At 41.6% G+C, this 13,866-nt stretch overlaps 1 protein-coding gene across 2 annotated transcripts in view; it reads right to left on the bottom strand.

The window, feature by feature from the left end:
- The window catches only part of VWA8 (von Willebrand factor A domain containing 8), a 211,062-nt gene extending 197,202 nt beyond the window's left edge, over nucleotides 1-13,860 (bottom strand). Inside the window, exons 1-2 of one of the 2 annotated variants that reach the window (XM_009275642.1) lie at nucleotides 13,833-13,860; nucleotides 2,177-2,254 (exon numbers count right to left, since the gene is read on the bottom strand). In XM_009275642.1, the coding sequence (XP_009273917.1) occupies nucleotide 2,177 (1 nt within the window). In that variant the 5' untranslated portion in view covers nucleotides 2,178-2,254; nucleotides 13,833-13,860. Of the gene's footprint in view, nucleotides 1-2,176; nucleotides 2,255-13,603; nucleotides 13,659-13,832 lie in introns of those variants that run through there. The other variant, XM_009275641.1, reaches the window with a different exon arrangement.
- Nucleotides 13,861-13,866: the final 6 nt, after the last annotated feature.

Genomic DNA, 13,866 nt, shown 5'->3' with positions numbered 1-13,866 from the left:
GTTGGGTTGACAGTTGGACTCAATGATCTTAGAGGTCTTTTCCAACCTTAATGATTCTATGATGTCCTTACTTCATGATCAAAATGAGAAAATAGGCATACAAAATAGATTATGAAAAGCAAAAATCTATCATTTAAGATGCTATAAAAAGTAATAATACAGAGCAGCATTTCTCAACTGGTTGGCCACATTCCCAGGGAACTCACAAGGTATGGGAAGTGTTGTTACAGTCTAAAACAGAAACCCTTTCCTCACGGGCTACCCCGTAACAGCAAGGGCTGACACATGGCATTGGATATCTTTGGTACCTTGGATCACCTGGTAGGAAAGTGTCACAGTGCGATGCCTACTGGGGTATGGGAATTAAGCAGCCCACAATCCAGATGCAGATCAATGACCTGGCCTGCCAAACTACTGGCAGACTTCACACTAGTCAAAGACTGAAAGCAAACAAAATCTTCCTCTCTATATTGCTCTCTGAGCAACCTGATCTAGTTGAAGATGTCCCTGCTCATTGCAGGGGGGGTTGGAGTAGATGACCTTTAAAGGTCCCTTCCAACCCAAACTATCCTATGATTCTATATTCCTGCTACACCTCTCGAAGGACAAACATTTCAGAAGAAATGTTGCATGTCAGAATAGAGTTAAGAAACAGTAATCTAAACAAGTCAATAGTAACACAGGTCTACTATCCCACAGTTACTACAATATCAGGAATCACAGAAACACAGCTGAGGTTGGAAGGGACCTCTAGATGTCATCTTGTCCAATCCTCCTGCTCAAGCAGGGCCACCTAAAGCCTGTCTGATGAGCTGAAGTACTATTGCCTAGGAACGCAACAATATAAACCTTCACGCAACAGCTCCTGCCCTTTCTGATACTGTACCAGTAGCACCCCCTGTACACCTGTAACATCCCTCTTGCCCTCAGCATCTCTCTCCCAGCAGTTACCTGCCATCCTGCCAGCTGTGTAGTGGCAAGTCTACTGTTGATATTATCAATGCCATCCTTCTAAAAGAATAAACAAAACCAAAAAAAACCAGCGCCCCAGCAGTTTTCTTGGTGTCTGCTTCAAAATGTCATGGAATGAATTTAGACATGTTGGAAAGCAAATTCACTTGAAGTGAATGACTACACTCAGTTTCCAGCTGTAGAACCTTGCAAGCCCAGCAGTGACAGTCACTGGGAGTTCTCAATGCTTGGCCCTGTCTAAGCGTAGTATAAGACTTACATACCCTTTCAGAAAGTCATGCGTGCTTGGTTTTGGTCTGAAAATTTTTCTGGGTGGAAAAATCAGTCGTTAGTGTTTTTTTTTTTTTTAATTTAAATTTCAGACATCCAGCAGCCTACATATGAAAGTGCTGAACAAATGGCAACTGATCATTTTGGATCCTCAGGAAATAGTTGGCCTGTACTGTCCTAGGAAATGCCACAATAAAAACATGACTCACTTGCTGATCCAGGGTGCAAAAAGAAAAGCTCAAGAAGCAGGTATTCTCAACAAACAAACAGGAAATACAGATGGCTGCATATCTGTGGCATTTTTAATAAGGTATCAAAACATAATGCGAATTAATTGGAAGTACATGTATGCGCATTGTTAATGTGCATAATTGGCTGTGTCTTTTCTAAGTATTTGATAGCATTTTTTATCACTATGCAATTGACTTCTCATTAACTTGATGGATTGCAAAGATCTGTATGTTTGCTGACAACAATAACGTGACAATCTGGAAATACTAAATATCACAGTAGAAAAACACCATACATCTGCCATACAGCAGAAAACTCCTAGGACATATAATCATGTTGCAATTGAATGATAATTTTAAACTGCCACAGTTTTATGACCAAACAGTTTGAGATTACTGTATTATTTTTAGAAGCAATTGCTGGATGAGACCCCTTTTGAACAAAATATTTAAACGTACACAAATGATCCTTTTACTGTCCCACTGACCAATGGGCCAAGTTACATTCAAAGTTAAGAGGTTCCCATATAACCAGCTGAACCAGAGATACAGTAAAGAACTCAGCAAAGATAGCCTTCCCCAAATTGCATGCTTTTTCAAAACATATTTCTTAGATAATTTCAGTAAAGTCAGGATGACTTGCGTGAGTAAAAGTTTTTTGAATAAAGCCTTGAAACTCATTCAAAAAGAAAGCAGATTCTTACTGTAGTTCTGCGGAACAAGTTCTGGGTTCTTCGGTGTTTTGAGTTTAAAAGACACATCTCCAATAGTGACAGTATCACCTAAAAAAGAGAAAAGAAGTCTTTTAGTTCCCAGATACTTTTTAAGCGTTTAATGTCCTTATAGTAAAGTTTAAATCATAGGCCTGCTGTGGTAAGGCTGACTGCATGGTCACAAAGCAGCCTCTAATGTGTTTGAGAACTATTAGTTTACTAATCAGGCTTTGCTGCTTTTCAATAGATCAGGTACCGGGACAACTTACATTTAATTAATATTCCTTGACTTTTTTCTTTTGTTGCTGTTGTTATAACCATAACTTACTTTGTTGGGAGCTATGGAATTCAAGCTCACTGTAGAATCCCATTCCAGCTACCATAGTCAATTTATTGAAATTAAAACTTCAGCATGTTTGTCTGCAGAACTAGCAGTGAGAAACACTTGTAGGGGTGATGATTTTCCTGAGTTTTCAAGCAGCCTGAAACAGTATCTGTTGGAGGTATAAAACCACATATTCATGTCAGTGGGCCCTTCCTGCACTGACTGTGTGGCTGCAGAACCTGGCACCTTTCCAAGGTTTGAGAGGTCTCAAGCATTTCTTGCTCTGGATTTCACCAAAACTAGAGCACCTGGCCATTTTATTTACTGGTCTCTTACTAGGACCTGCTTGTCTTATCTGTCTTTCTGTAACCACAGGCTTGAATTAAATTGCAGGGCATGCCCTGTATACTTTCTCGTGGAAATCAGAAGTGAAATCTAGTTTGAAGGCAGGAAATGGGTGAGCACCAAAGCAGCGGTGGTCACACAGAAAAACAGCACAACACCCAAAACCTGTGAAGCCAAGAAAATGAGCTGCAGACTGGTAACAAACTCAAAGTATTTTTTTTTCAAGAGACCATCTGGGCCATGCAAATGAGTTCACAAGTATTAAGACCATGAAACGAAGATGACTCTAGTAAAACGATGTTTTTTCCATTACTGTTGCTGAAGATAACACCACCTCCGCTGCCCAACAGGCACTGTAGTGCATGCATGAGAATGGAGAGGATTACTGGAGTAAGACTGTTGCACAGGGGTGCAGTTCTGCCACAGCACTCTGATTACACTACCTTTCCATGAATCAAGGCCAAGTTTTTTGGAACTGTTTCTTGTGCTTGTGCTTTTCTCAGAAACGAGATGTAGAAAGAACATAGCCCACGAACAAGATCCAACTCTAAAAATCCTTTTGTAGATCTGCACCTTGTCCTACTCCATCCAAGAGGACCCAGTCTATGGTTGCCTATCTCCAGCACCGTGTAAGGAGTCAAAGAGTTTGGAAGACCAATGCTGGAACCAGAGAGGGAGATGCTAAAGAAGCAGCTTGTCCAGAAGCAACTAAAACTCCTCCCATACATACAGCAGCTCTCCTTTCAGTCAGCAGTGACTCTAGTTTTGCCTGCAAATGCAGTTCTCTTCCAGCATACCCAGATGTTATGCTCATCTCACAGGACTGAGAATCCCCCGGTTCTGACATGACTCACACAACCCATGGGAAAGGTTACCCATTTAGGACTAGATTTATAGCAGACGAGAAACACCTACAGCAACGAACAGGAAGCGGTGAAGAAAGGATTATAGCTGATTTCCTCCCAAATTTAAGGTCTTAACGATGCTGAGACTGGGATTCGCAGCCTGACATACATGCCTGCAAGTGGGTCTTTATGTTGCTCCTGAAATCCAAATAATCAGCCCCCCAGTTTTTCCTTAAAATATTGGCAGAAGGCTGTAAGCTGGTGGTTGTTCCCACATTTTACGCAACAATACAGTGCTTCAATGGCTTGTCAGAAAGTGGGAGACTTAGGCAACAGTAGTACTGCCAAATAAAAGGTGGCCAAGGGTTCATCCCTGGTCCTAAGGACAAGCAGCACCAAACAGTTCCCACCCTCCCTGCTAGAGTTAAGCACCCTTCTCTGGCAGATCTGTGCAGGAGCCAAGTGGAATGGTCCCAAACAGAGCTGGGGCTAAGCGAACGATTAGGCAGCAGTCTACAGCTTTAGCTCATTTCCTGGCCCTCGTTGAATCTGCAGTTCAAATGCACCTAAGAGTACTGTGCCCTCTTCAGCCTGGAGCATTCAAGCTCACTCCAAAAAGAAGTCCCGCAACAGCTTAGGGGCCTGGTCCCCATTCTGGAAACTGTTGTATAACTTAAAGAGTCACTGGACAACAGACACAACCACTGCAGGGAGTAAAATCTAGGCTTTGGCTCTCCCAGGGTCTTGCCCACTTCTCTAAGTTTTAAAGCAAGAAAAACTATTTTACTGGCTAAGCATCATCTCCCTTTCCCTTTCTTCTGCTGCAGCTCCAATCACTCTTTCTCACTGGGGAACAGCCAAAGGATTGACCAAAATGCCTCCAAGTTGATGAAAACCTCCTAGGAGCCCACTGCTTCCTGCAAAAGTTGACACCTATCTCATTAGCTCAACTAGGAAGAATTTTAACATTCTAAAAAGAGCAGGTTGCCTGATATATCCTTCAGAAATTAGTGCCAGTTTATTTTCTCACCATTCCCCAGCCAACATGCAATGAGACAAGAGTATATGACTAATTAGCTCCTAGCTTAAATCACCTCAGCTTAAGTTGTAAATACTCTTTCATGCATACAGTCTTCCAAAACACAGTAGGGACAAGATGCCGAAACAACAAGGTGTCAGACTTTTTCAATACATTGGAATCATGATGTCATCTACAGGAGAGAATTTTAATTGGCACAGTACTGAAAAGCCTTAGCCGATTTCCTGTACTTCCTAAAAAAACCTCCCACAACCGAGTTTGGTCTAGGTGAAAAATGGAAAATGCATCTCTTCTGGTGGTATTTATGTCAGTCCATAACATGCTAACCCTTGATCAACACATCTAATCATGTCCAAAAATTCCACAAATATTCCAGGCATCAATGGACCCTACAAACTTTCATGAAAAATGGGCTGGGAGGGAACTATATGCAAGATGTGGAGAGAGCTGAGCACACAAAATCCCTAGCATACAGTCAGGGCATTCAGCTTTTAACAGGTTTGTTGCTGCCTAGAGACAAATGTTGCCTCCAGCTTGCATCTGTCCAAAACGCAAAAATATTAGCAGTGTTTAATAGAACTTTAAGCAACAATAAACCAAGACAGCAGAGTCTATTTTCCTAGCTAAATGAGCACGGGGGGATTAGCCCACTAAGCTTATCACACACTTCCACCTGGGCTGTATTTTCTTGTCTCATTTGTTTCTTCTGTACTTGTTTAAAATCTTATGTTTGGTTACTCCATTTCCACTGCATTTCCAAACTCTTTGAACAGAGATGTCATCCTGGACAGACTCTTTCCAGTGTTTCACCAGCTGGCAAGGAACTGACAACAGCCTGCTTGGTAAAATGGTGGTGTTAAATCAGCAAGACTCATAATTTGAGAACATGTATCCCAAATTATTTGACTCCGCTAAAAATTATGGAATAGCCCATGAATACTCCAACCCATCTCACAAGCTACTACCACGCTACTGTGGACAAAAGCTATACACACGGGGTTTGCGATGGAGACTTTGTAGCCTGTATCAGGCTTGCTTAGGAAACCAGTGAAGATGTGCCCCGGTTTCTTATCTCCCCCACAGAAAACAGTAATCTTAGGTACCACAGTCTTTGGGGAAAACAGTGGGATACAAGCAGTGCCCGATGTACACAGAGAGATATGGCTGCTGAAACAAAACAAGTGCCAAATAAGCCAGAATCCAAAAAGTAAGGGGGATGTCCCATTCAGGGGGCAGACAACATATAGACAAAGCAGGTCATTTAAGAGCCCCTGCAATATGGGTCAGAAATTGGCATCACATAAAGATTGTGACCCAATAACAGGGCCCTGAAGAGACTCTGAAACAAGGAGATATGAAAACAGCCTCAATACGTGCAACGAGCTCTTCCTACTGCATCTGGAATAGACAGGTGTGAATTGCATCTCTGGCAAAATGGCAATTCTCACGTGCACATACAGCTATCCAGTAACTGCAATGCACTGAACCCGATACGCTCTCTTCTTTAGAGCTACATTTTAGATAGAAAACAATACCTAAATCTGCTTCTTACGATAACTGACAAGGGCTCTTCAGTTGAGCAGGCCTATTTCTTCCACTCAGTCCACTGAGAGCTACTGAATAGAAAGACACCACCTCCAGCTCCAAGCCCCTGAGCTGCAGAGGAGGCACCTGGAGGCTGGGAGAGCACTTTGGCAGGGCACCCCTGCATGAACACCCTGTGCTTGTATTCTCCCACAGTATCTCCTACTCATTGTTCTCTGATATGGAATAATAGGACTTGATGGACCTTTGTTCTGACCCACTGTGGATGCTTTTATGTTATAATCTCAGTAAGAAAGCTTCTTGAAGATGCAGCTTTATTGTGCACTTGGCACCTTTGACTGGTCTTCTATTAAAAAGCTAGTATCACACCAACTATCCCCCTTCTCCTCTCCCCCTCCCAAGAAGAAACTATTCCCTAATCCTACTAGTTTTTCCTGTATGTTGAGAAGAAAAAGCCACTGCTGTTTAAATTATTTACAGCAACGCTGGTCATATCCGAAGATAAATTGTAGTTGAGATGCAATCTGTTTAAGAACTTAAGAAGCACAAAGAAGTTTTATTTCTCCTACTTGCCATTTTTCTGGTGAAATAACACCTTAAGAACAAAGAAGGAAATTAATAATTTGAAGTGGCTATTTTTTAAATAAAGAAATCCTACAGCAAAAGAAAACACCCTGCACAGAGCTATACGTGTGTTTAGTTTTCTGAGTGCACAACAGAAACAGTTCCAATCTCATGTGTAAATCTTTATATTATCAGGGTTTTCATAAGACACTACAGTGAAGCTTCAGTAACATTGAGTTTTTAGGTGACTGAAATTATTGCCTTTTGGCCTCTTCAGTCCTTAATTTATGTGAGATTAACACACCCCAACAGTCATCTTAGTGTATTACACATTCACTTGTACACAAACCATCTATCTGGTCTCAAAAGCCAGTAACAGCAAGAGCATATTAAAACTGTGAAGGTGCTAAGCTCTGCTAACATTAATTTCTGTGTGATAAGATCACACCTGTTAGAGGAAAGTTCAAAATCTGTATTATATTCAAATGTATATTTCCAGGTCTTAATTTAATTCTAATGTGAAGGAAAGGAGGGGGGAAAAAAAAAAAAAAAGATGCTTTTAATTGATATTTATCCAGCACATTTCCATAAGGGCACAGAAAAGAGTGTCGGCCCTCATCCTTGAAGAGCCAACTTATTTTGAAGAAAGAGAAATGACACTTCCCAGGATGTATTTTTTCTTTTTCCTCAACTTCTCTGAATACATTATTCAGACAAAAAAAAAAAATCAGCCCTATCTACACAAATTACTTATTTCTCTCATTTCATACCAGCTCTTACTGGCCATCTTCATGGCTGCAAACATTACACATAGTCACTGGGTAACACTGAAACTTATTCTGCATCTTATATCGGTACTGGCAGCCTCCCAAACACATGAGTATGAGGGACAGAAACCCATTCCCTGCACTCACTAGGTTTGCTCCTTGACCACCACTGCCTTCACATACAGATGAGGTGGAGCTCAGCTGCTGCCGACAGGATGCTGCAGACTGACAGCTGCTGCTGACTGAAATAGCTGGATGTTTACACAACAAAACCCATCTCCAATCTAAGCAAAAAAATCCACTTAAGTCACCCTTGTTTTTAATGAGCAAAAGAAAGAAAGTCTTTCCCTCTAAGAAACCAAAATAATTACTTCAAACATAAAATTTGAATATTACTCGATTTCTACTCAACATTATTGTTACACCTTCTATTTTTCTAATTTTCAGTTTTGAAGCTAATGCTTGATTTTTCAATTGTCTACTTTAGGCTAATGATTCTCTTTACTGATTAAAGTCCAAAGTGTCATTAAAACAAAATCTTGGTATTTACCCCAGGAAGTGAACTTTTCCTCCATTTTTCTGCATTAGTAGAAGATCAACAACATGAACGTGGAATCTTATCTGACACCTGGTCATGTAGGAAGTTTACAATCATTTCTTAGCAGAGAGCTATTTTTCGTTTGGGCCAATAGCATACCCTGAAGGTAGGGAGTCTGATGATGCTCAGTTACAAAAGTGTTACAATGTGAAGTCAGTTTTAAATATGTTTAATACCACACAGACTTGGTATAGGAATTTCAGAATATCTCTTAGTAATATGCTTAATATGTCAAAGAAGTGCTAAGCTGCCCATTTCATCAGTTACCAAAACACTTTAGAAACACCGGTCATCTTCTCCAACTTCCTGCTCAACATCAGCTTACCACCAAGACGAGATCTGATGAGCTGTGGCTCTGGCTGACTGAGTCTCAAAAACCTTCAAGGATGGATGTGCCACAGCCCTTCTAGCCAACCTCTTCCCCTGCTGCACTACTCTCCTAGTAAAAAGGTTTGTCCTATTGCCCAGTCTGAGCCTCCCAAGCCCCAATTTGTGATGACTGCCTCTTGATATATTATCTGCCACTATTAAGTAGAGTTAATCATTTCTGTAATTATAATTATAAGTTGCCCACAGATTTCTCCACCCTTAGGCCTCTCCTTGCAAACCTAACAAGCCCAGATCCCTCAGCTTCTCCTCGCCATCAGGTAATCTAGGCCCCTAACAATTTTGGTAGCCCTCAAGTGGACTCCATCAGTTTCTCAATATCTCCCTAGAACTAGGGAACCCGAAACTGGACACAGCATTCCAGACAGAGCCTCACCAATGCTTTCTAGAGATGAACCCTCCCTTTACCATTGCCCACGCTCCTCCTAATATAGCCCAGTCTGTGGTTCACCTTATTTGCTATGAGGTGTCGGCTCATATTTGACCACACATCCACTGCAACCCCATAGCCTTTTCAGCAAAGCTGCTACTCGGCCAGTCCCTCCCCAGCCTGTAGTGACATACAGCAACACTTAAGTCCGGTAACAGAACTTCATACTTCTTAAAATTCTTGACGTTTCTGTTGGCCCAGTCCTCAAGTTTATCGAGGTCCTTCTGGACTAAAGATGTGCAGTTTGTCAGATGGTAGGGATTTTGTCCCTAAATACCACTTTTATGCTCCTCTTCTGTTGTCTGTCCTTATTCCTACTTTTGTATGCCCCCTTTTTGTGTTTTAGTTCATTGAGAAGTTCCTTGCTTGGCCAAGCAGGCCTCCTGCTGACATACCAAATCTTCCTGCACTGTGGAATGGTTCATTCCCGAGTTGTCATTAAGTTTTCTTTAAAAATCTGCAAGCTCTCCTGGGCACCGTTCTTCTTCATAGTTGTTATCCAAGGGATTCTACCTCCCAATCTCCTGAATAAGTGAAAGCCTGCAGTTCTTAAGTCTGCTCACCTTCCTAATTCTGCTGCTCACCTTCCCAGCCTTCCTGCAGATCCACAACTCAGTCATGTTATGGTCACTGAGATCCAGGCTGCCATCTGTGACCAAACCGGCACAGTTCTTCCCTGCTTGTGAGCAGCCAATGAAGTGAAGAGTTATCCCTGACCAGGCTCTCTGGCATGTGCATTACAAAATTTTTACCAACAGTCTAGAAACTACCAAGAGCGCAAGCACAATGCCAGATTGCCCTCCTAGCAGATGTCTGGATGGTTGAAATCCCCCATGAGCATGAGGGCCCATGAGTGGGAGGTTTCTGCTAGCTGTCTGTAGAAAGCAATATCCACTACCCGCTCGTAGTCATACGGTAACAGATGCCCACCACATCCCCAGTGTTCCCTTTCAAATCTTCTGTGGCCAGTGCTACTTATGTGAAAAATTAGCTCACAGTGTTGTAAAACTGTATGAAGATTTCTGAAGTACAGTTTGCTTGGTGCAGAAAAGCCAGACTATCAGTCTATTCTAAACTGAGCTTAGGGATCAAATGCATTAGTATAATTTCAATAATGTATTTCAACTAAAAAGAAACTACAACTGAAAATCAACAGACCTGTTTTTAAAACTTCCCATATACTGAAAAGATAACCAAAATAGACAAAACAGCTTTAAATTCACTATGGCATCTGCTATGCAACCATCCTGACTCCCTGAGTTTGCCAAGCAGGTTCAACTTCAGCCTTATGTATTAAAATGGGCAGGACTTGCAGAACACATTAACACGTATCAGGACTGTAACAGTTGCTAAACAGGAAAATTTAAATTTTGAACACCCGACAAATATTAAAACTCAGAAGCTATTTACTGACATCTACTCATGGGAACAACCGTGAAACCCTACCGAAGAGTGTACAGAAGCTTATCTGCCTGACAGCTCATCCCTTTCTTCCAACTATATCAGTGTGTCTAATAAATGACACTATTTTTTTGCCACCAACCTTTTCTCTCTTAAATGTTAGAATAATTTGAAATAACTCAGGCATAACTCTGCAAACTTTCACAACAACTGGCTTTGAAAATTCCCATCTCCATTTGCTGCCTCCTCAGTTGTGCTGACGCAACAACTGTTCGTAAGGCCTTGCTGTAAATCAAATCACTGGAATCGTTTCAGTCACCACAATGCAGCCCCCTAAGTACAACTACGGAGGCAATGAACAATAGCAGGAACATTAAGAGAAAGATGAAAGAACTAAGTCTCTTAAATAGGTTTTGCCAGTGAAAAAAATATTGCTAGAACCACACTCCCAGCTGTCAACATGTGAACTTCAACACGATAATGACACAGGTAAAGTTGGAAAAGGGAATGTGCTGGAAAGCATTTACATCCATCATCAACCAGTCCTTTAGTCTTTGGACAGTGATAGACCCGGAAAAAAAAAACCACCCGAAAACCCTTCTAAACACATGGTCCCATTCATAGTCTTCTTTCAGGTTATAAATTTTTGCCACAATCACTCTTAGATCCTGTACACTGATGATTAACATTACAGGATCCTGAAGCCTGATAGAGTTTTCACAACTGACTGTGTTATATCCAGCAGATACTCTTGTATGTATTACTGAGATCTTTTAGGCTTTAAACACAGGTTTGATTAGGAACTGGGACTGACCAGGTTTTGGAAAGCATGGGAAGTGAATCTGGACAGGCAGAGCTGCAGAAAACAGTGAATGAAGTTTGTTACTTGTGTAGACCATAATATAAACTAAGTGTAAGTTGTTTTATGTACATTGACCAGCAAAGCACACGAGAGACCTTCCTTTGCCTGTACTATCTGACTGGCAATGATTTTTATTTTTCCAGCTCTTCAGTTTTTACCAAATTCAGCATTTGTTCCCACCAACCCCTTAAAGCATCTCTGATACTGAGTATTCCATCAGACTTTATAAAAAATTTCGTATTACATATAGATAGATTCAAATAATTAAACGTCAGTGAACTGAGTTACATAGAACTTCACTTCGTTCAGCTCATACTGTGTTTAAAATAATAATTCATCGCAAATAGCACTGTAGTCTACAAAAACTTGATTCTTTTCAGTCTTTTGGAAGGAAACATGAAACCTGCATTGAAAATTAATCTGATAGTCATCCTTCCACAACATTTGTTCATATAAATTAAGTTTCCCTCATTAAATAAATTGTGCAAACCCAAACCCTTCCTAGATATTCCTCATTACCCTTTAGTCACTGAGTGCCTCTGTCTTTCACTTTGAGATGTCTCTTAAACTTTACCACTAGATACTCTAGCAGTTCTTCCACAGCCCCAGTGCACGAGCAAGCCATATTCGCGTTACAAAGACAGAGCTGGAAAGCTAAGCATGGCTCCTTCATGTGTAACAGGACAAAATCAGGCAACAGTCTCTCCTTTACACTTAAAAGGTACCATCACAGACAGTAAATCTGATCTGGCAGGGATGTCAGATCCGAATTACTGGGTAGACAACACTTGTCTGTTAACAGCTTCCAGCCTTTCCAGAAATAATTTCTTTATCAGTAGGGAAAAGACATGCAACCTCAACACTGCTTACAACAAGACTTGTAACTACAGCAGCTGCACAAAAATAGCAAAAACACGTATTGCACACAAAATTTCAGACCATCTCTCTTTGTAACTTCAGTAACCTCAGAGGAGTGATAGGGCCTGCAAGAGCACATGCAATCATCTTTAAAATAAAATTAATTAAAAAAACCACAACAAAAAGCAAAAAATTAATAGTATTCCTAATACCAAGGTCCCAAATTCACAGAAGCACAGGAAGCACTATAATGAATGAGATGTTTCAGGTGCTGGGAGGTCAAATATCCCTAATATTATCTCTTAGCCTGCCTTTAATAAACTACAAGATTGTCTAGAGCTTTGAGATTTAAATCTTTCTACCAAAACTAATACCATCATTGATTGTAACTGGGAATACTCCTATTATTCATATACATATACAGCGTATTCATGAATATTGCTAAGTTACACTCAGTTACATTCCATATCACATGGAAATTATTAAGTATTTTTAGTAATACTGCGTTTGCTACCATTTTCCTTTTGCTGAATTTCTTCTTGTTCTTAAGCTTACTCATCCCAACAAAGGGCTGAAAAGTGCTGAGCTACCTTCTTCAGGTGCTTGTTTCACACATTGTTAACTTGTGCCCTTTTATTCCTATTTGTTTTAAGATAAATAACCCTAGGTTTTTTAGTGCTTTTCACAAATAAAATATGTTCTATTCAAAAATTCTTGAAGGAATTTTATGGTTATCAATTCCTCAAAGCTTCCTTCTTGAGAAAGGAAAGGCTTTCTTCTTTGAGAAACCAAACACATATTTAAAGAAATGAACTGATCAACTAATAAACAGTTTAAAAAAAAATAAAAATGGAGATAAATGGTATTAAAGGGGTGTAATTAAGAGCTTTAGCGAGTACCCCACCATCAGAATCACCTCCTGTCATTCTATCTCCCTAATTTACAGCTGCTCATCACTCGCTCTGTATTTAGTAGCTTTATTGCTTTTGGCATTCATCCACAGAAGTGCCAGCTACCACAGGCATATGTCACCTTTTCCAAATGCCACTTCTGCTCTGCACAGGCCCATCATCTGTCTCAAAGGTCGCCAGAGGATATTCCAGGACAGTTCAGGTCATCCTTCCTAGCATGTGCAAGCTCAAGGTCAACCCCTATCTCGTTAGCATACGGTGCAGGCACACTCAAACACGAATCAGCCTTGGCAACCCCTGATATGGGTATGGCTTTGCCTTAGCGGAAGGACAAAGCCACGCAACGCAGAAACAGAAAGCACTGCAAGATGGTAATAAGCCCGCTGATAGAGAAGAGCAGTTCTCACAGGTACAGGCTGCGGGGCTGCTCCTTGCTTCACTGCGGGTGAAACACTTCGAAAGAGAAGCTACGGAAAGCCACACTAAGCGTCCCTGCGAGTCTGCGGCTGAACTCTGCCCTTTCCTCTCACGCAATACTCACGAGCATAAGAAGAAACAGGGACGGCAGCGCAAACTGGACAAACCAGCAGCCCATAAGGTGGAAACCTGCCTCCAGGCCTCCCCCGGGCCGCCTGGCTGAGGGGAGAGCGGGGCTGCCCACATCCCCGGGCCCGGTGTCACGGCCTGGGGGTTGGCCGGGGCGAGGGAAGCCAGGGGGATGCTGTAGGGAGGCCAGGGCCGGACCACCCCGGGGGACCAGGGGTCGTTACCTGAGCCGTGCAGCGCCCTGACCTCCAGGCGGCC

Source organism: Aptenodytes forsteri, unplaced genomic scaffold (genome assembly GCF_000699145.1).
Source record: "Aptenodytes forsteri isolate BGI_AS27 unplaced genomic scaffold, ASM69914v1 Scaffold172, whole genome shotgun sequence".
Taxonomy (NCBI): Eukaryota; Metazoa; Chordata; class Aves; order Sphenisciformes; family Spheniscidae; genus Aptenodytes; species Aptenodytes forsteri.
This window is presented reverse-complemented; position numbering and strand designations above follow the sequence as displayed.